We start from the raw sequence: 20,847 nt of genomic DNA, 5'->3' as shown, positions 1-20,847 counted from the left end.
CTTGCTTGCAGTCAACATGTATGAAACGAATTGTTTTTTCATTGGTTATACATTTCCGTTTTATACCGTTTTGAATACAAGTATAGTTTTGGAGAGTTCTAGTAATTCCAGAGAAATTCCGCGATAATAGCTCTTTAGTGGAATACACAAAAAAATTTGTATTCATTCACAATGATAACGTCAGGCTGGATGGATGAAAAATGAATGGATATCACTAATAAAAGAAATAACGATTAAACGACGAGAAAACTCGTCATTGGCACTCAATGCATGGCGAGTTAGCACGACTAATCTCGTCGTTGGCACTCAATGTGTTAAGGGGAAGATGAGCACAGAAAGAGTGAATGAATGTCACTGAGCAGTGATTTAAGGTGAACGGCTTACATTCCTTGGCAACAGTTGTCTCCTTAGGCAATAGCTATATATCTACCAAGGATGGCAGGTAGGATAGTTTTGGTTCTTGATATATAATTTTCTCCCCCACCAAAAATATTCGAATCGGAACAGAGATTCGATAAGAACCGGATTCAATAAGAAGAACCAGAACTGGAATTGATCAAATCCAAACGATACCCAACCCTACTGAAAAGAACCTTGTGGGGAGAGTGGAATCTCACCAGGTAGCTGAATGGAGCACGCTCTGGAAAGCGTGAACAGTGCAGGCAGAGGGCTGTGTGGTTGCAGTACAAAGGCTACATCAGACGAGTGGTGCTGTCGTCAATTTGACCGATTTGCTTTTTGTTTACAAGTCAGATTCAGAAGTCATGCTTACTGTACAAGTGTTATGTAGGATTGAGTGAGAGTAGCAAGGGTGATATTGGTCGCAATATTTAGTCATTTTGAGTCAGGAAATGCACATTGAGAGTAACTGCAGAATGTATCAAGCCGCGAGTAAAACGAGCTATCAATGGACACTGAAAAACAAACAAACTTAGATATACCTGCCCTACGTGCTAGGTTAGAAGCTTTTCATCTTCCAGAAAATGGTACTCTGCTTATTACTGAATATGTATTTCATTTTCTATTTTTAATTTCACTGTCATTTTGAGCTGTATTAATGTCCTCGTTGAGCTGCCTGGCGAGGTTACTTTGATGACGCTCTCTCCAAATGGTTTTGAAGCATGTTGTCAATGAATGCGCATACATGAGTACAGCGTGGGCTTTTTTCGAACATGTTGTATTACCCCCTATACAATATACTTTTAAATGTATGTTCCCCTTTAAAGGTATCCAACTGAGGTTTCTTGTAAACAACTCGCTTTTGTTTACATTCCCATTTCCATCCAAATAGACAGTTTTCTGTTGTTCTATAGTTTACAAGCTGAATAAATGTCATATCTCAAATAATGTCTGCAAAAGTCGTTTTCTTTGCTTTCGCAATGTCGAGGAAGATCATATAGACCAATCAAATGAAAGAACCAGGCATGCTTACATGCCTCCAGTGCACCCTGAGCTCATGTCGTGCACGTGCGTCCTCGTGCGCGTGCTGAAATTATCACATTTTCAGGGACCCCTTTCTTCCTACTGTGCGCTATAGATTAGATTAGATTTATTTATCATTGTACAAGTACAAGTACAGAGTACAACGAAATAATTTGCATCTAACCAGAGTGCAGAGGCAGTAAAGTTGTTTTTAGTGTACATGTATGTATGGAGTATAATATGAAAAACCTAAACTAATCTATGTACAGTATTATTATATACAGTGGTATGAGAATGAATACACTATGGTTAATATAACCAATCTAGCCAGTGGTACAAATAATATGCAACTAGTAGTCAAAAACTCCATTGGATACTTTAAATGCCTCATTTCATACCTCTGCTGAAGAACATGATATCATCCAACTCTTCCCATACATTTTACACAGGTTTTCTGTTTAAACATTGTGTGTGATTAAGCGATTTGGGCTATTAATTTCAAATTGACATGCCTGTAATGTCTAATAATGTTTTAATTATGTTTTCATTATGAATACATTATATCAGTGACTCAAAGTTGCAATGGAAATGTATGTTGTAACACTATATAAAAGTTCTACCAATAGGCTGGATAGTGACTAACTGCATTATTCTCTTTCCTGTTAATACTCCATTACTAATTTATAATGATGATGATGATAATAATAATAATAATAATAATAATAATAATAATAATAATAATAATAATAATAATAATAATAATAATAATAATAATAATAATAATAATTCTAATAATAATAACAAAATGTATACTACTACTACTACTACTACTACTACTACTACTACTACTACTACTACTACTACTACTACTACTACTACTACTACTACTACTACTACTACTAATAAGAATAATACGAATAATATCAACAACAACAATAATAATAATAATATTAATACAAATAACAATAATAACAATAACACTAGTAATAATAATAGTAATAATAATGATAATTTTCATTAAAAAAAATTTCTATAATTAACACCTGATCAGGTTCAGAGATACTTAAAGGGGACATATTATGGAGTATAGGATTTGATTTGGCAGTCTGAAATTGTATTTATTGAGTTGTTTATCCCTTGATGATGTCACAATGGGATGAATTAGCTTTGATGAATCAATTAGCTGTGCTTTCTGGAGCCAGGAACACTGCCTACCTGATCTACTAGCCAGTTTGTAAAATATTTTGGGTGTGGGGCAGGGAAGGAAATAATGAATTAAGTTGAAAACTGGTATGTGGTATACCAAAACACTGTGTTCAATACAAGGGAAGAAAGAGGTGCTGGAAGATAAATAATTACAATTCGATTTAGATTTGTTTTCTTGTAACAAATGTAACAAACATGTTCCACAGAGTCAAGGAAGTTGTATACAATTGTAAAAAAAAAACGTAACTTTGTTTTAACAATTTGAAGATTCCATCTAAAAACATTTGAAACATGTAAAACCTACTTTGACCAAATTATAGTTGGAATGACGGTAAAAGGCATTTTGTATTGCTGAAGTCACCGGACATTTGCTTACAAAACAGTAACATTTCTGTGCAATCATTTGTATTTTATGAAATACATGATATTGAATTAGGTCATTATTAATATTTTCATTTTGTACCAGGTGGATTTATAACCTCTTGGAATGAAACCCTTCATTTGACATCATATCTTACATCTGATGCATGCTGACGGACATGCCCATTCATGTAGCCATATTTGACCGGTTTACTCATGAAACACACAGCCATTGGAATTGAATTCCTCAAATGACTAAAGGGCTCGGATTGTTTTTTGCACCACAGTACTACAGATGCTTGGGTTTCTGTGTGGCCACGGGTTTCTCTGAAGGGCTTCACATTTCAGCACATACTGTACATGTAGGAGATCATGCTGTCATGATCAAGTGGCATTAAGAAAAAAATCATGGGTTAAATGATACTAGAAATACTCATGCCACTATTTTTACATTCTGTTAAACAACTATCTCAATATGTGCTGTTTTTGTAATGTAGGTCAGGTGCACTGCATACACTAACACATCCCAGCTATTACGTAGATCTCTGCTATGCCAAGTGCAATCAGCTTGTCTCATTCCTCCCAGGCAGCTCGTGCAGGGAGCAGGCAGAGCCCTGTGGACAGACCACGGTGATGGAGAAGGCACCTTTGGGCCATTAGTGCTGCTGCACACCTCCCTCTAATGTGTTTTACTTTTACCTGCTGGGAGTTTAATTAAAAAACAAAGAGCCTCAATTTAAAGGCCATTATTATGCTAATGTGGTAAGAGCGGGATGGTGATTAAGCAGCTTTTAAAGCTGACTGGAGCTGGCCCCGGGGATGGGAAGGATGGCACTTTTTATTTGGCTTCATTACTTTCCATGAATCTATGCTCTGAAGAGAAATGCTGATAGCATGAAAATGGGTTGGCTACTTAGGTTATTAATGTGTATAGTGTTATTTCAATCACTTTGTAAAATATGTTACAGTCATGTGTTCATGCAAATGCAAATTTTTACGGTCCTTACTGTCATTGATGTGACATCCAGAAAGATAGATCAGTTAATGAATACTAAATCTGCATAGGTCAATTAGGCAGTGTCTGCTGGATCTAGTGGACAGCAGAACTTTCAGCAGACAGCAGACCCAAAACACATCCAGTTTACAGCAGAACCAGAACACATCCAGTTTACAGCAGAACTATAACACAACCAGTTTACAGCAGAACCAGAACACATCCAGTTTACAGCAGAACTATAACACATCCAGTTGACAGCAGAACTATAACACATCCAGTTTACAGCAGAACCAGAACACATCCAGTTTACAGCAGAACTATAACACAACCAGTTTACAGCAGAACCAGAACACATCCAGTTTACAGCAGAACTATAACACACCCAGTTGACAGCAGAACCAGAACACATCCAGTTTACAGCAGAACCAGAACACACCCAGTTGACCGCAGAACTATAACACATCCAGTTTACAGCAGAACTATAAGCAGAACTATAACACATCCAGTTGACAGCAGAACTATAACACACCCAGTTGACAGCAGAACTATAACACACCCAGTTGACAGCAGAACTATAACACACCCAGTTTACAGCAGAACCTAAACACATCCAGTTGACAGCAGAACTATAACACACCCAGTTGACAGCAGAACTATAACACAACCAGTTTACAGCAGAACTATAACACATCCAGTTGACAGCAGAACTATAACACAACCCGTTTACAGCAGAACTATAACACATCCAGTTTACAGCAGAACCAGAACACATCCAGTTTACAGCAGAACCAGAACACATCCAGTTGACAGCAGAACTAGAACACACCCAGTTGACAGCAGAACTATAACACAACCAGTTTACAGCAGAACTATAACACATCCAGTTTACAGCAGAACTATAACACACCCAGTTGACAGCAGAACCAGAACACATCCAGTTTACAGCAGAACCAGAACACACCCAGTTGACCGCAGAACTATAACACATCCAGTTTACAGCAGAACTATAACACATCCAGTTGACAGCAGAACTATAACACACCCAGTTGACAGCAGAACCAGAACACATCCAGTTGACAGCAGAACTATAACACACCCAGTTGACAGCAGAACTATAACACATCCAGTTGACAGCAGAACTATAACACACCCAGTTGACAGCAGAACTATAACACATCCAGTTTACAGCAGAACCAAAACACATCCAGTTGACAGCAGAACTATAACACACCCAGTTGACAGCAGAACTATAACACAACCAGTTTACAGCAGAACTATAACACATCCAGTTGACAGCAGAACTATAACACAACCCGTTTACAGCAGAACTATAACACATCCAGTTTACAGCAGAACCAGAACACATCCAGTTTACAGCAGAACCAGAACACATCCAGTTGACAGCAGAACTAGAACACAACCAGTTTACAGCAGAACTATAACACATCCAGTTTACAGCAGAACTATAACACACCCAGTTGACAGCAGAACCAGAACACATCCAGTTTACAGCAGAACCAGAACACACCCAGTTGACCGCAGAACTATAACACATCCAGTTTACAGCAGAACTATAACACATCCAGTTGACAGCAGAACTATAACACACCCAGTTGACAGCAGAACTATAACACATCCAGTTTACAGCAGAACCAAAACACATCCAGTTGACAGCAGAACTATAACACATCCAGTTGACAGCAGAACTATAACACAACCAGTTTACAGCAGAACCAGAACACATCCAGTTGACAGCAGAACTATAACACAACCAGTTTACAGCAGAACTATAACACATCCAGTTGACAGCAGAACTATAACACACCCCGTTTACAGCAGAACTATAACACATCCAGTTTACAGCAGAACCAGAACACATCCAGTTTACAGCAGAACCAGAACACATCCAGTTGACAGCAGAACTATAACACACCCAGTTGACAGCAGAACTATAACACACCCAGTTGACAGCAGAACTATAACACAACCAGTTTACAGCAGAACTATAACACATCCAGTTGACAGCAGAACTATAACACACCCCGTTTACAGCAGAACTATAACACATCCAGTTTACAGCAGAACCAGAACACATCCAGTTTACAGCAGAACCAAAACACATTGATTTTACAGCAGATGCAGTTGAATCGATTTCAGTCTTCATTCATCTGTGTGCAGTCAGTGAAACATCTGGGAATCAAATGTTGCTCTATTTAGTATACATCCACACACCAAGCTATTTGTACTGTTGCTCATAATGTCTTACATAAGATGGCTGTTAGGGGGCTGAAGTGTGTCTGTTAAGCTAGTATCCTGACTCTGGCCAGTTCTGAACCGCTCCTGTCTCCCAGAAGACTCGATCATTTTGAACTTGAAGCTAGACTGAGCAGATAAATACCAGGAAAGGGAGGATGGAGGTAGCCTGTACATCGGAGAAGTAGTGCGTAAATCAGGAAGCATTGAGCATGCTCTGTTGACTGATCCGGGCTCTAGGTGCTTAATTCGTTTGACGACCTGCCTCACACACCTCAGCGTGGCTGACCAGGCCAGCCTCACAGGCCCACGGGCTTCCTCTCCCAACAAGAGAACACACATCTTCAAAGTGATGGCTTACAGCTGCACCATGGGCTAATCCTCAGCACTCCCTATCTTTGAAGGGGATGCTGCGACGTGACATAATAGCTCTTCCATTCTCCCTCAAAGTGTTATGGTATTTCTCTCTTCAATAGCAAAGGGGAGTAGGTGAGACTCTGAGCATATGTTACTAAATGTAGCATGATTATAAACTCCTCCATAACCCCCTTCCCTTTCTCTCTCCATCTCTCTCTCTCTCTCTCTCTCTCTTTCTCTCTCTCTCTCTCTCTCTCTCTCTCACTCTTTCTGGCTTCTCTTTTATCCCACCCAACCATCCTGATCCTTATCAGTGAGGCAGAAGCACTGAGAATAAAGTCTGTAGAGGGAAATCATTGGCAACATGTGGCGAGAGCTTAAGATGTTGTCACACTCTAAATTGCCTATAATCTGTTCAAAGGGAAAGTACATACTTCTCCAAAGGGCTTTTAAATGGGGGGGCAGGGAGAGAGAGAGAGAGAGAGAGAGAGAGAGAGAGAGAGAGAGAGAGAGAGAGAGAGAGAGAGAGAGAGAGAGAGAGAGAGAGAGAGAGAGAGAGAGAGAGAGAGAGAGAGAGAGAGAGAGAGAGAGCGAGAGAGAGAGAGAGAGAGAGAGAGAGAGAGAGAGAGGGAGGAAGAACAGGAGAGACTGAAGTCTATTAGCTGTACTTGGCTCGGATGAAGTATTCATTTTCCGTAATGCTGTTTTGTTTGTCTGCGTTTGTTTTTCTTCTGTTGTTTTGCATTAGTCTCTTCCGTGTCGCCTCTCTGACAGATTTCAAGTACTGCGCCAGAGACTGGTTTTCATTCCAAAAGCCAGACTGCTGTGGTTCCTAGGATCCTCAACAGAGTGATAGAATGTGATAGGGAGAGAGAGAGTGATAGAATGTGATAGGGAGAGAGAGAGTGATAGAATGTTATAGGGAGAGGGAGAAAGAGAGTGATATAATGTGATAGGGAGAGAGTGAGAGAGAGTGATAGAATGTGATAGGGAGAGAGAGAGTGATATAATGTTATAGGGAGAGGGAGAAGAGAGTGATATAATGTGATAGGGAGAGAGTGAGAGAGAGTGATATAATGTGATAGGGAGATAGAGAGAGAGAGAGAGAGAGAGAGAGAGAGAGAGAGAGAGAGGAGAGAGAGAGAGAGAGAGAGAGAGAGAGAGAGAGAGAGAGAGAGAGAGAGATAGAGTGCAGAACGAGTGGAGGAAACGTTGTGTAGACATATAGGATTAAGGAGACAGAGATAATGATTCCTTTGGAGGAAAGGTATGTGCTGAGATGAGCTCTTTTTTATTTATTTATGAGGTCCAGTTCTGGGGAGGGCCAGGGTAAATATTGGCACTTTTCAGCTTGAGAAGCAATTATTGATTGCACAGAGGGGGGTCTCATCTATGTGCTCAGGTGTGGGAGGAGAGAAGCGACAGCCGGGACACATGGTGATGCTGCTGGTCGTCTCATCTTGGTCAGAGGTGAAAAGTAACTCATTACAACTACTTTAATTACTGACATTTTTTTTCTCTCAGTAACACAACTTTTTTTTTTAGAACTTCCAACATGGAGTCACTATATTATATTTATATCATTATTATTATTTATGCTTGAGTAAGTTTTATTAATTTACTTGTGGACATACCTTCCATTAATGAGACAAGCCTTTTTTTACATCATTAAAACACCCAAAGCGTATATTGACCCATACAAATGTGAACCGATCACTCCAAAACTAAACACTCCAAGTCATCAGCTCATCTTTATGATGGACAACATGGGAACATGAAAAAAATTATGTTCTGATTTTGTTTTAAATTAACTAAGTAATTAAACAATTCATTACTTTTTTTACTTACTTTTCTTAAAGTAACATAACTTCTACTTGAGTAATTTATTTGAGTACTCTATTTCTGTACTCTTCCCACCACTGTGGGCCTCTATCTACAGTGTGTCCTTGTTAAACAGACAAGAGGAGGTGCAGATCACAAGGATGTTGACTCGCTCCTGCATCAATGGGAGTCATATTACCAAGCAGTCCAAACACTGTGGTCGGTACTCTGGAGGAAGTGGATTTAAAGGAAGGATTCTTATAGGACTAGTTGTTAAAGATCCCTAAATATTCATATATATATCCCTAATATATATATTAGGGATGTCCGATATTGGCTTTTTTACCGATCACCGATATACCGATATTGTCCAACTCTTAATTTCCGATACCGATATCAACCGATACCGATATATGCAGGGTTCCCCCCCCCCCCCCACATTTTTAAAATTAATTCAGGTAATTAACATTACATATCTCTTGTTGTGGAATTAAGACAACATTATGCATACTTTTGACAATAAATAAAATCAGAATTTGTTCTTACTTGCTTGCCTGGGTAAATAAAGGTTATAGAAATTTTTATATTTTTTTGAAAACCGATACCGATATTTTCCGATATCACATTTTAATGCCGATATCGGCCGATAATATCGGTAGGCCGATAATATCGGACATCCCTAATATATATACAATATATATATATCACTCCATTGACAGTGAATTAGTGATCGACTTTGTGGGCCCTTATAACTTTTATTTGAGCTATTACATCCAAAAGAGTTGTATTTAAATGTAGGGCTTACAGCATCTTATTGTCATAGTGTCCTATGAGTTGTTTCAGTCACTGTCTATGGTGCAGCTCCAGGATTTATCTCTTCAAGAATCAAGAATCAAGAGGTTTATTTGTCACACATACAGTGAAATGCGGGTGGTCATGCCCACATCGATTGTGCAAAATACAATAATAAAATAGACATAGGAAAAAAAACAGGTAAGACATAAGATGTGCATGATAAAAATAGACATGCTAAATTATTGATGACATCATCACGAGAATCCTGTCTCTCTGAGACTTGTTCATATTATTCATATTATACTAATAACATACAGTATGTGAATAATTTTTTTAGGTGTGGATTTTCCCTTTACGGTCTTGATGGCATTTATTCGCTGGGTCAAAAGGGGTGTAAAAACAGAAGCAGAAGCTTGTGTATATGATTGCCCTAAAATCATATAAAATCAGTATATTGTCCCAGTATAAAATGTCCCAATAGGCCCTACAACACAGAGCCTACACAACAACAAACTGCCATCTCCGGTTCAGCTAAAGCCTTTGATGGAGCCAGCAGAACCGCGTTGTCAATGGGTTTATTAGCCGGGATGTTTTTACATATCAGACGTATATCAGAATATAATAAGACGTAATTATCATCATTTTCACCCTCTTCCTGAGTCTTCTGTGTTGGCATGCTGGTCCACTGGCCCGGGCCTCAGTCCAGTAATCAGGTAATGTTAGGGAGGTTGAATAGTGTGTCTCCCCCTGTCAGCCTCCACTGCTCTCACAGTGGTGTTGTTTTAAAGAGCATTCTTTAGCGGCTGAACTTGGAAAGGTATTAAAGTGGGATTAGACTCCTCCACAATCCACTGCTTGTGTGTCACTGGAGGGGAGTTGTGTTCTCCTCTCCCCGCCGCCACCTCCCCGCTCCTCCCCGCTCCTCCTCCTGTTTGATTGTGGCTCTAGCTGCGGGAGCTGGGCCCGACTGTGCCTTTGAAAGGAGAGGGGTATGGTTAAATCCCTAGTCCACTACTCCCTGCTAATTCTCCTTGTTCCTTAGAGAAGGATTTACTTCTGCTGCCAACTTCTCAAAGGCCTTCTCTGCCCATCCGAGAAGTCGCCGTGGCCTTCCTGCGGAGGCGCGGTTGCCATAGGAGGGGCGTCATGCGTGGCTGTTCCATCTGAACCCCCCCCCCGCTGAGAACGGAGGACCGGCGGCTGAAAACAGGCAGAAAGTCCGGATTAGACTGGAGGACAAAGGCAGGACAGGAAGATTCCAGAAGGCGACGAATAAGGAATTACAGCAGCAAAAATAATGCAAAGTGACAAGAGAGGGGAAATAGAAAATGAATAATGGCTTACGAGATTAAAGTTGGCGAGAGGGGAAGGAGGAGAGAAAAGGAAAAGCTGAATGAGAACGTTTTCATCTGGATGAGGGGGTCTGAGAGGGCGGTCATCGGTGTGAATGCAGCATCCGGGACGTATCAAAACCACGCTAACAAGTCATTTCCTCCACCTTGCCGAGTCTTAAGACTAAGCTGCCAATCATGAGCTAAACATTAGAATTAGAGTCTGGAGCTCGTCTTGACAGATTCATTACCTATCCCCTCAACAGGCTAATCCTAAACAGGAGACAATTGCGGTTCTTGAACGTTTCCCGGTTTATCTTTAGAGACACGAGTTGACAAAACATTTTATAAAGATATTTTTCTTACAGTTTGGCGTTTTATGTAAAAGACAAATCTGGCTTGGCAAGTCACTTAAACAAGGACTCAGCTTGTTTGTGAAACATGCCAAAAGTTATTTTTCCAAGGGATTATCCTTGAGGTTTTTCCATAATTCCATAATAATCTTCTTAGTTTATCATAATAAATGAAAGATTAAAGGATTTCATGAGCCCTGCATGTGCCAATTTTGACATCTCCGTTGTTTTGCTGTTGCTTGATCGTTAGAAGAAGAAAGGTTTTCCATTGTATTGTGTTTGCCTGTTAAGACACAACCTTTAATTGAAGAGTTAAGACACTAACTATTCAGAAAAAATATATATAACCTACCAATATTGATGAAATGAAGACACTATAGCATGTGAAACCTAACATTGAAATCATGTGCTACCAACCTGTAGATTCAGCACAGATCTGATGGGCAGTAGCAAAGCTAAGATATTATAATGCCATACAGTCAGAAACAAAACTTGCACTATCTTGTTTCCACTGTGCATTCAGCTGCTATACAAAGCTGTGTTTTACATACACAAATACACAATCTCACACACACACACACACACGCACGCACGCACGCACGCACGCACGCACGCACACACACACACACACACACACACACACACACACACACACACACACACACACACACACACACACACACACACACACACACACACACACACACACACACACACACACACACACACACACACACACACACACACACACACACACACACACACACACACACACACACACACACACACACACCCCACATGCTCACTGTCAGTTCTCAATCAGCATTACCATAACAAAACCATCCTTTGGTGTGTGTGTCTCTCCTCTCATATTTACACATTATGTTCATCACTATCGCTCATCCCTTAACCAGCAGATGATGTCAGTCGCTGCTCCCCTGGCCTCCCTGCCTTGCACAATGAATAGACATTCACCACAAATAGATAGGCGGTTGCCAGCTGTCTTCCAGACCAAGGCAAACACAGAGGCCACCAATAAATCCGGCTTTACGCCTGTTCAAGATCAGCCACACTCTCTGCCTTCTTGCTCCAGTTAATGTGGCTTCTTCTGAACAACAGATAATGAATGAATAATATGATGATAGAGGTAGCGCTGCGCCATAGAGTAAAGGTATGACATTAGACTGTAGGTGTAGGAGGAGATATGAATTTACCATACGGTGGCCCAGTAGTAAGAGATGAATCAACAGCAGTCATAGATAAATGCATGTGATCTCTGCTGGGTATAGAATGGACTTGTTTGGGACCATCATGTTCGACCACGTTATTTTGTATTCATTGTAAAATAATCCAGTCACTTTTGAGAGGGTTTGGGTGTCCATGACTGAGCTCAGTTGGAGCGAGATAGATATTGTGAGATAGATAAAGTGAGATAGGGCCTGGGTCTATCCTGTTTCACAGATGAGCTGCTGTCAAACTTAATTTTTAAATCCCTTATTAGTAAACGTCCCCCTTACATCACAACACTGATTGGAATAGAATCTTGGAACCTATTCTACATGTTCAAATGGTTGGTTCTTAGGGTTCCTCGAGTTTGCTCTGAAATAGAACTAGCTCTGAACAGTTTTTTCCTTTGATGCTTCCAACACCTGGAATGCCTCCAACTGACTCTGAAGCTGAAGGTTCTTCCAACACCTGGAATGCCCTCCAACTGACTCTGAAGCTGAAGGTTCTTCCTTCTTTTGCTGTATGATTTCCGACCACTGCGTGTTTTGTGTGTGTCCGTGTGAGGACAACTACTCATAGCACTACACCACACTAAAGGACATGACTGGTGTCAGTGCTATGACTTTTAAAACATTTTGATCACAATGCATTGTTTACATTTTTTCTGGCTCTATAGGTTGTTTGCTACCAAGTGCAGTGGGTGCATGGAGAAGATCGCCCCCACGGAGTTTGTGATGCGCGCTCTAGAGTGCGTCTACCACCTGAACTGCTTCTGCTGCTGTGTGTGCGACCGGCAGCTGAGGAAAGGGGACGAGTTTGTCCTGAAGGAAGGTCAGCTGCTGTGTAAGATCGACTACGAGAGAGAGAAGGACCTGCTCAGCTCCGTCAGCCCAGATGACTCTGACTCAGGTAAGCTCTCTGCGGCCTCTCACACAAGTACAGGCATAGGAGCATCCAACCTCCATCATATTACTGATGCAGCCACTAAATCCTGTTATTCTTCCTGTTGAGATGAATAGGCATATTGCAGCATGAAATCCATTGGGAATAAACTGGTTGCCACTTGCCAGAGATTATTCCAGGTTACACTTACACCTGAGAATAGACCAGTGAACAAAATTAACGTTGTTATTATTTCATTTTATTTGATTGTTTAAACAATTCCTCTCAGGTACAGAGCATTAATGCAGCAGTGATTAACTGTTGAATTCGGTGAATGCAGCAAAAAGTGAGACTCATTGAATGGCTCCATCTCTAGCTTTTGGGTGGTTGATGCTGTAGAGGAATTCTAATTTGCGCCAAGATGCTAAGGTTTATGATATACAGTAGGAAGTGGGAACAGGACACAGCCAAGCCACCCTGTATTATTAATGGCTATCCGTGTGTGTGTGTGTGTGTGTGTGTGTGTGTGTGTGTGTGTGTGTGTGTGTGTGTGTGTGTGTGTGTGTGTGTGTGTGTGTGTGTGTGTGCGTGCGTGCGTGCGTGCGTGCGTGCGTGCGTGCGTGCGTTTGTGTGTGTGTGTGTGTGTGTGTGTGTGTGTGTGTGTGTGCGTGCGTGCGTGCGTGCGTGCGTGGGTGGGTGGGTGGGTGGGTGGGTGGCTGGGTTGGGTGGGGGAGGGATCTGGTGCTGGAAAGAATTAAATCACTGTATCATGTTGAGTGACAGAGGGATTTGGGGCCTTTCTGCAGAAAGCCAAGCAGCGCCTCAGCTCTTATCAGCTCTAGTGTTCCTCGCCTATAGCCTCCACACAGTGAGGCATCTCGCCAAGCCTCACTGTTCGCTACCATCTGGCTCGCATTTAAACACGACGCACGACGGCAGGGAATTTGTCAAATACATCTGTGCCTGTGTCAAGTTTTGTCAACTTATGTGAATATTCTGCTCTCTACTTCCTATCTGTGTCCCAGTGTATCAGTCCATCACAGGGGGGGGGGGGGGGGGGGGGGGGGGGGGCATGTCTTTGTCCACGACTCCCAAATCCAAAATGGAGAAAATGTTTGACATGAACAGAGGTTAACCTCCTCGGCATGTGGCAGATGAAATGTAGTGGAGGAACGTCATCAGAACCAGATGACATGAGATACTGGGCCATCACGTACACGCATCTCCCAGCAGTTGCTAGAACCCCACATCACTAGGCTTCATAGCAATGCTGCCGGTTTGGGTTGGAGAAGGCTTGTGCTCAGTCCCTCTGACCTTTAATAGTGAAGAATAATTCCAGTTTTCTTCATCTGATATCCAGATGTCTCTTTGGCCTGATAATATAGAATTCATGTTTTGGTTCCCTGGTGGTAATTACCACACAAACATCAACAACACTTTGCCATCACTAATGCTAAATGAATGGGAGTCACCGTGATGTCACGTTAGATGAAATAAACATAACATCACCAGCAGGACTACATTTTATTTTAAATGTAGGATATTACCTACAATTCAAAGCAATTACTTCATCACTCATACTCATGTACTATTAATAATGGCAATATTTAGCTGATGTTCGTGCTGTTGAGGTTTGTGCTACAATCAGAAAAACATTAAATGGGTTTTCCTGATCCATAGACTGAATCTGAATCTGAGAATCTTCTGAATATCACATGAGGAAAAGTGTGAATTATCCTTTAAGTAATCAATTACAATGATACAGTGTTGAATACATTGTGAATATGTAATATGTAAGATTATGATTGTGATTCTCGTAACAGCACATCCTAGGATAGAGATACATTCAAATTAAATGGTCCCTTTCTTATTAATGTCCTGCTATGGACGCTAACATATTAACAATGTGTATAGAAAGGGTCATCCCTTTGAGTTCTGAAACACAGTACAAAAATGTAATTTTCTTTCTTGGGGGGGATGCATTTTCCTATGCGTACTTCTGGTTCCCTTTCATGTTATGGTATATCTGTAGTGTTCGTATCAAAGATTGATTTAGTGTAAATCAGCCAAACCTGAGCGCAATGAATTATAAATGACACCACGTCCAACCCGGTGACAAATGTGCATATTTCCCCATGCTCTCCTAGCAAGCGATACAGTCCTCTGCATGTGTAATCGGGCATGCGGCCTATTTATTTTTGTTATAAATTGATAACAAAATATTAAAAACACATGTGTCTCCTTTCATTATGCAGTTGTGGTGTCTGAATCTCTTGGAATATAGAGAAGAACAAAAAGAAAAATCAATTCATCAGCAAACTGTCAGGGGTGTAGTCAGTTCAAAACCTGACGCTGATGTTGTAGAAAAACGATTCTATCCGCAGAGAAAAGTGACGAGGAGGAGTTGGACGTCAAGCCAGGGAAAGGCTCGGGGGGCCAGGAGAAGGGGGATGATGGGAAGGATCCCAGGAGGCCCAAACGACCACGGACCATCCTTACCACTCAGCAGAGACGAGCCTTCAAAGCCTCCTTTGAGGTGTCCTCCAAACCCTGCCGAAAGGTGAGTGTCTGACCTGAGGTCATGATACTGTATGAGCCTTCATGACAGATAAGGCAACGCTTAATCACAAAGACAAGCAACAACACGTCTCATTCAGCCACTCAACTGACATGCATTGCTGTGTTGGCATACAATTGCACATTATTGCACCATATCTTTTAAATGCGTATTTTAATACAAACGTTTATAATGTCCTTGGTTTGGGCTGGGCATATAGGACACATGGGGGGATTTAATGCATACCACTCTACCCTACAGTAGTTCTACAAATAAAATTCTCAAATTCAAAAAAAATCTCCCCTACCTCAGAGCTGTGCTTTGAAGTGGCTAAGCAGCATTCTGTTCTGTGTTAACTGAGGTAGTGGTGTAACACAGTCCGCCTGCGCCAAATGACATTCTGAGAGCGGAGGAGAGCTGCCTCCATAGCCTAGGCCCTAAAAGCCATGCGCTGCCCCCGCGGTCCAAGGCTTTGAAGAGGCAGTAACTAGGTCCAAAAAGACCGCCGCATTAATTCAACATTCATTGAAATCAAAGCAAATGAAAGAGGCAGAGAGCCCATTGGGATATATGCCAGGTATATAAAGAACACAAATTATTTCAATGTGTTTTGTTTTCTTGATCGTTGGAAGACTTTCTTTTTATTGCCTGTTCCAGGTAAGGGAGACGCTGGCTGCAGAGACCGGGCTCAGTGTCCGCGTGGTGCAGGTGTGGTTCCAGAACCAGAGAGCTAAGGTCAGTTCAGTGGGGCGCACACGACTTGTGAATTATGAAATATCACTGGGTTATTTAGAGGTTATAGTGTCAAGGAGAGACAACAGCTTAGTTCCATCAGGAATCATCAGGAAAGGGCAACTGATAATCCAACGTATAAATCACAATTATCTGTGCTTCTCACAACATTCCTTTCGCAAAAAAAGAACAAGTGCAAGGCCTAGCGGATATACTCCGCTTTCACGTTAAGTGTCTACACCCACCTCCTTTTTTTTTTTTTCTTTTTTTTTATATATATTTTTTTTGCCGTTTTATCGCTTTATTTCTACTGGGCAGTCCAGTAGGGAGAGACAGATGAGGAATGGGAGACAGAGTGGGGGGAAGACATTCGGCAAATAACGACGGGTTCGGGAGTCGAACCCGGGTCGGCCGTGTCGCGGCTGAGCGTGCTATGTGGTTCGCCACTGGGGCGCCCCACCCACCTCCTTTTTGATGCTATCTTTGAAAAGGCTTTGATATTTGACAATGAAGTGCACTCAAACGCAAGTTTATGTAGTTCATTCCAGGGTGAGCAACGAGGAGCATCCTTCTGAGATGAAGTCTTGGGAGTTCCTAACACCTTTGACTCCTTCTTTTCAGATGAAGAAATTGGCACGACGACAGCAGCAACAACAAGAACAACAGAATTCTCAAAGGCTTGGCCAAGGTACTACATAACCTACATGGAGTGGAGAAGACAATTATCTGTGCAATTGTTTTAGCTGCTGCATCAATAATTATATATGGAATAATTTTTTTTAAATGATATGCATATTCTATCAATGATATACAGGTTTGTGGAATATAGTAGTGTGAAACATGTATACACAGAATAATAACTATAATAACAGAATAATAATGCTTTAAATCATTATTACTTTGTTACCACTACACACCCATAAACATACTATTAATAGAACAACAAGAATCTAGAATTGTTCTTGACCTCAGTTGTTTTAATAGTCATAGGATTTTGTTGAGTAATCGAAAAGTCCATTTAATCAACAAATGTGTAAAATTGCATTCCTCACATTATTGTATTTCCGCAAGTGAATGCAGTAAGGCAGAAGTACCTCTTTAAACCTAGTGCTTATTGCAGTAAGGCAGGAGTACCTCTTTAAACCTAGTGCTTATTGCAGTAAGACAGAAGTACCTCTTTAAACCTAGTGCTTATTGCAGTAAGGCAGGAGTACCTCTTTAAACCTAGTGCTTATTGCAGTAAGGCAGGAGTACCTCTTTAAACCTAGTGCTTATTGCAGTAAGACAGAAGTACCTCTTTAAACCTAGTGCTTATTGCAGTAAGGCAGGAGTACCTCTTTAAACCTAGTGCGTATTGCAGTAAGGCAGGAGTACCACTTTAAACCTAGTGCTTATTGCAGTAAGGCAGGAGTACCTCTTTAAACCTAGTGCTTATTGCAGTAAGGCAGGAGTACCTCTTTAAACCTAGTGCTTATTGCAGTAAGACAGAAGTACCTCTTTAAACCTAGTGCTTATTGCAGTAAGGCAGGAGTACCTCTTTAAACCTAGTGCGTATTGCAGTAAGGCAGGAGTACCACTTTAAACCTAGTGCTTATTGCAGTAAGGCAGGAGTACCTCTTTAAACCTAGTGCTTATTGCAGTAAGACAGAAGTACCTCTTTAAACCTAGTGCTTATTGCAGTAAGGCAGAAGTACCTCTTTAAACCTAGTTCTTATTGCAGTAAGGCAGAAGTACCTCTTTAAACCTAGTGCTTATTGCAGTAAGGCAGAAGTACCTCTTTCAACCTAGTGCTTATTGCATACTTTTGAATATTATTATGATTCCAGAGATGGGATGTTTTTATAGTTTTCCAAGAAATAGCTCATTCAGTAATGCAATGTCTCAGTCAACTAAAGACCCCAACAACCAACTGCAATGGTAGAGTTGGTAACACACTGAAAAAGCACAATATTGCTGTTCCACTGTGACTTGTTTACAATATCCAGTAATAAGACACCAAAGTACAACATTTTAACACATCTTCCAACATGGAGGACAAATGGGCATTCTAACCATTCTGTGAAAGGGCTTTTTATTGACTTTGGCTTTTTTCCTCTTCTCTTCTCTTCTCTTCTCTTCTCTTCTCTTCTCTTCTCTTCTCTTCTCTTCTCTTCTCTTCTCTTCTCTTCTCTTCTCTTCTCTTCTCTTCTCTTCTCTTCTCTTCTCTTCTCTTCTCTTCTCTTCTTCCTCTGCCTCTTCCTCTTCCTATTATCTTCTCTCTTCCATTCTCTTCTTCCTCTTTCTCTTCTATTCTCTTCTCTTCCCTTATCTTCTTCTTCTTCATCTTCCCTTCCCTTCTCTTCTTCCTCTTTTCTCTTCTCTTTGAGGAAAGAGACAGAATAGAGGTAATACATTCACTGGTTCCATAGCTGTACAGTGACTGTAAACAAGAATGATTCACATCAAAAGTACGAGTTGGAAAAGTTATGGAAGCCAAACGCAATGAATGGCAGACATCATTTCACAAGCAACAACCACTGCAAAGAGAAGTGCTGGGGGAGGGGCTCCGGTCACAAAGCCGCAGAGCACTGTGGGTCCCAAGAGCAGCTGTTTCTGAACGCAATTCTGGGAGAATCCTCTCCCCTCCACAATAGAGAAGTGGTTGCCGTGGGTACAGACCTTTGCCAGATATACATTCTATGGCACGGTCCCAGGGTCTCGTTGCTGTAGAATACATGTTGTAATATTTTCTCTAATGGCTTTGTCTCACAGAGGTGATGTCCAATCGGATGGAGGGGATGATGAACTCCTTCACGCCTCTGGTCCCACCGCAGCAGCAGCTGGTCCTGGATCAGAACGGCTACAGTACGGACCCCTTCCAGCAGGGGCTCACCCCTCCACAGATGCCCGGTGACCACATGAACCCATATGGTGAGCATCCCAAAACCTCCACCACTCTCCACCCCTGCCACCCTCCACCCCATCCTCCATGCCCTGATAAACCTCACATGCTCCCTTGTGTGGGACGTATGTTTAGGCCACAGCCCGCGGATTTTTGTACAAGCAGCTCCCCCTCCCACATGAGATGACACAAGCGCACACACAGGCCATTGGTTATTGAAGTTGATTTTCCAAATCAATTCAATATGTGTTTTTAACCCTCGCCCCCCCTTCTGTGGCATGTACTGTCCTACTGCACAACGGTTTTCCACCGGAGGCCGTGTCAAGACCGCTGGGTCGGTGGAGATAGTTTGTGGTGAAACCTAATCAAACCAAGTGGCGGCGTGTTGTGTGACGTGAGAATTCTTCCCACTTCTCCTCGATTTCCACAGACTGCAGCGTGAGGAATACAGATGTTAAAGCGAGAGATGAAAACCGTCCGTCAACTGTTAGTCTACATGGGATGTAGTAGCCTGGACTGGAATGAAAGCAGCGTTTGTGAGCAGCGTGTCTTCAACAAATTCCCAGAGGGACCATTTCTTGAAGTTCATAACTTCCTTATAATTTGCCTCCATTTAGTTTCTCTTCAGTGGCAACAACCCAAATCCCCGGCCTCATCACGCCGCTCTGGTTCAGGGAAAAGAAGAACAATATTGGCTAGGCATTAAAGACACGTCTCATCACACTGTCCCCGCCTTGTGCAACACTATCATTACGACCCAGAGTATAATAAAGTTAACTATTCCCTCAAGAGAAATAATATGCTGAGGTTTTATGAAAGGCGTAAACAGTTGCTATTAGCCCGATCTTTGAGGACGATCGCCCTTGTTTACATGCTCCTCGTAGACCACAATTGTCCCAGTGAGGGCAGCAAAAAGGGAACTTTAATGATATTTAACAAAACAGTCTTCACAATTGTGATGACAAACAATAGCAGCGTCTCAAAGTGACTATTAGTAATTATCATTTTGCAACGCTGTCATAAATGTAATATTTCTTGTACTATGCATTGTGTACACTTTTTTATCAATAGCATACAGTGCAGCTTTCTTGTGCCTGTGAACAATGTGTGTGTTGCAGAGCCACAGCTCTTACTCCGTGCCCATTCCTCCTCCCTTGTCTCCGCAGGTAATGACTCAGTGTTCCACGACATAGACAGCGACACGTCTTTAACCAGCCTCAGTGACTGCTTCATGACGTCATCAGAAGTCAGCGCCATGCAAGCGCGCGTGGGGAACCCCATCGACCGGCTCTATTCCATGCAGAACTCTTACTTTGCGTCGTGAAATAGGAGACGAGTTATCAAGACAGAAAAAAAAAACGGACTGTCCAACTCACCTCAATGCCATGTGGCCAGGGGTTTTCAACGCTAACATGGAAAAGACGGAAGGAACAACTGCTCTGAGTATCTCCTGGTTTATGAGCAGATGCTGGCTCAGATTTAGTGAAACCACTGTCGTCATAACAGTGATGAATCCTGGGAAAAAGACTGAAAATATTGTTAGAGATCATTTGGTATGATCTCTGTCATGGGAGATGTTACTCCTTTCTTTGCTCATCGAAGCCACTGATTACACCATCTCAAACCAAATAACAAAGTCACAGATCTTTACAGTGCATGATCAATGTAAACTA

At 41.6% G+C, this 20,847-nt stretch overlaps 1 protein-coding gene across 2 annotated transcripts in view; it reads left to right on the top strand.

Moving 5' to 3' along the window:
• The window catches only part of lmx1bb (LIM homeobox transcription factor 1, beta b), a gene marked incomplete at both ends in the record, with an annotated part of 88,903 nt that extends 68,405 nt beyond the window's left edge, over positions 1-20,498 (top strand). The window contains 6 exons of one of the 2 annotated variants that reach the window (XM_084312527.1): positions 12,799-13,031; positions 15,389-15,564; positions 16,219-16,296; positions 16,915-16,981; positions 19,045-19,182; positions 20,341-20,498. In XM_084312527.1, coding sequence (XP_084168653.1) covers positions 12,799-13,031; positions 15,389-15,564; positions 16,219-16,296; positions 16,915-16,981; positions 19,045-19,182; positions 20,341-20,498 — 850 coding nt within the window. Of the gene's footprint in view, positions 1-12,798; positions 13,032-15,388; positions 15,565-16,218; positions 16,297-16,914; positions 16,982-19,044; positions 19,204-20,340 lie in introns of both variants that reach the window. The other variant, XM_084312526.1, reaches the window with a different exon arrangement.
• Positions 20,499-20,847: the final 349 nt, after the last annotated feature.

Source organism: Notolepis coatsorum (genome assembly GCF_963971535.1).
Source record: "Notolepis coatsorum genome assembly, chromosome: 1".
NCBI classification, from domain to species: domain Eukaryota; kingdom Metazoa; phylum Chordata; class Actinopteri; order Aulopiformes; family Paralepididae; genus Notolepis; species Notolepis coatsorum.
This window is presented reverse-complemented; position numbering and strand designations above follow the sequence as displayed.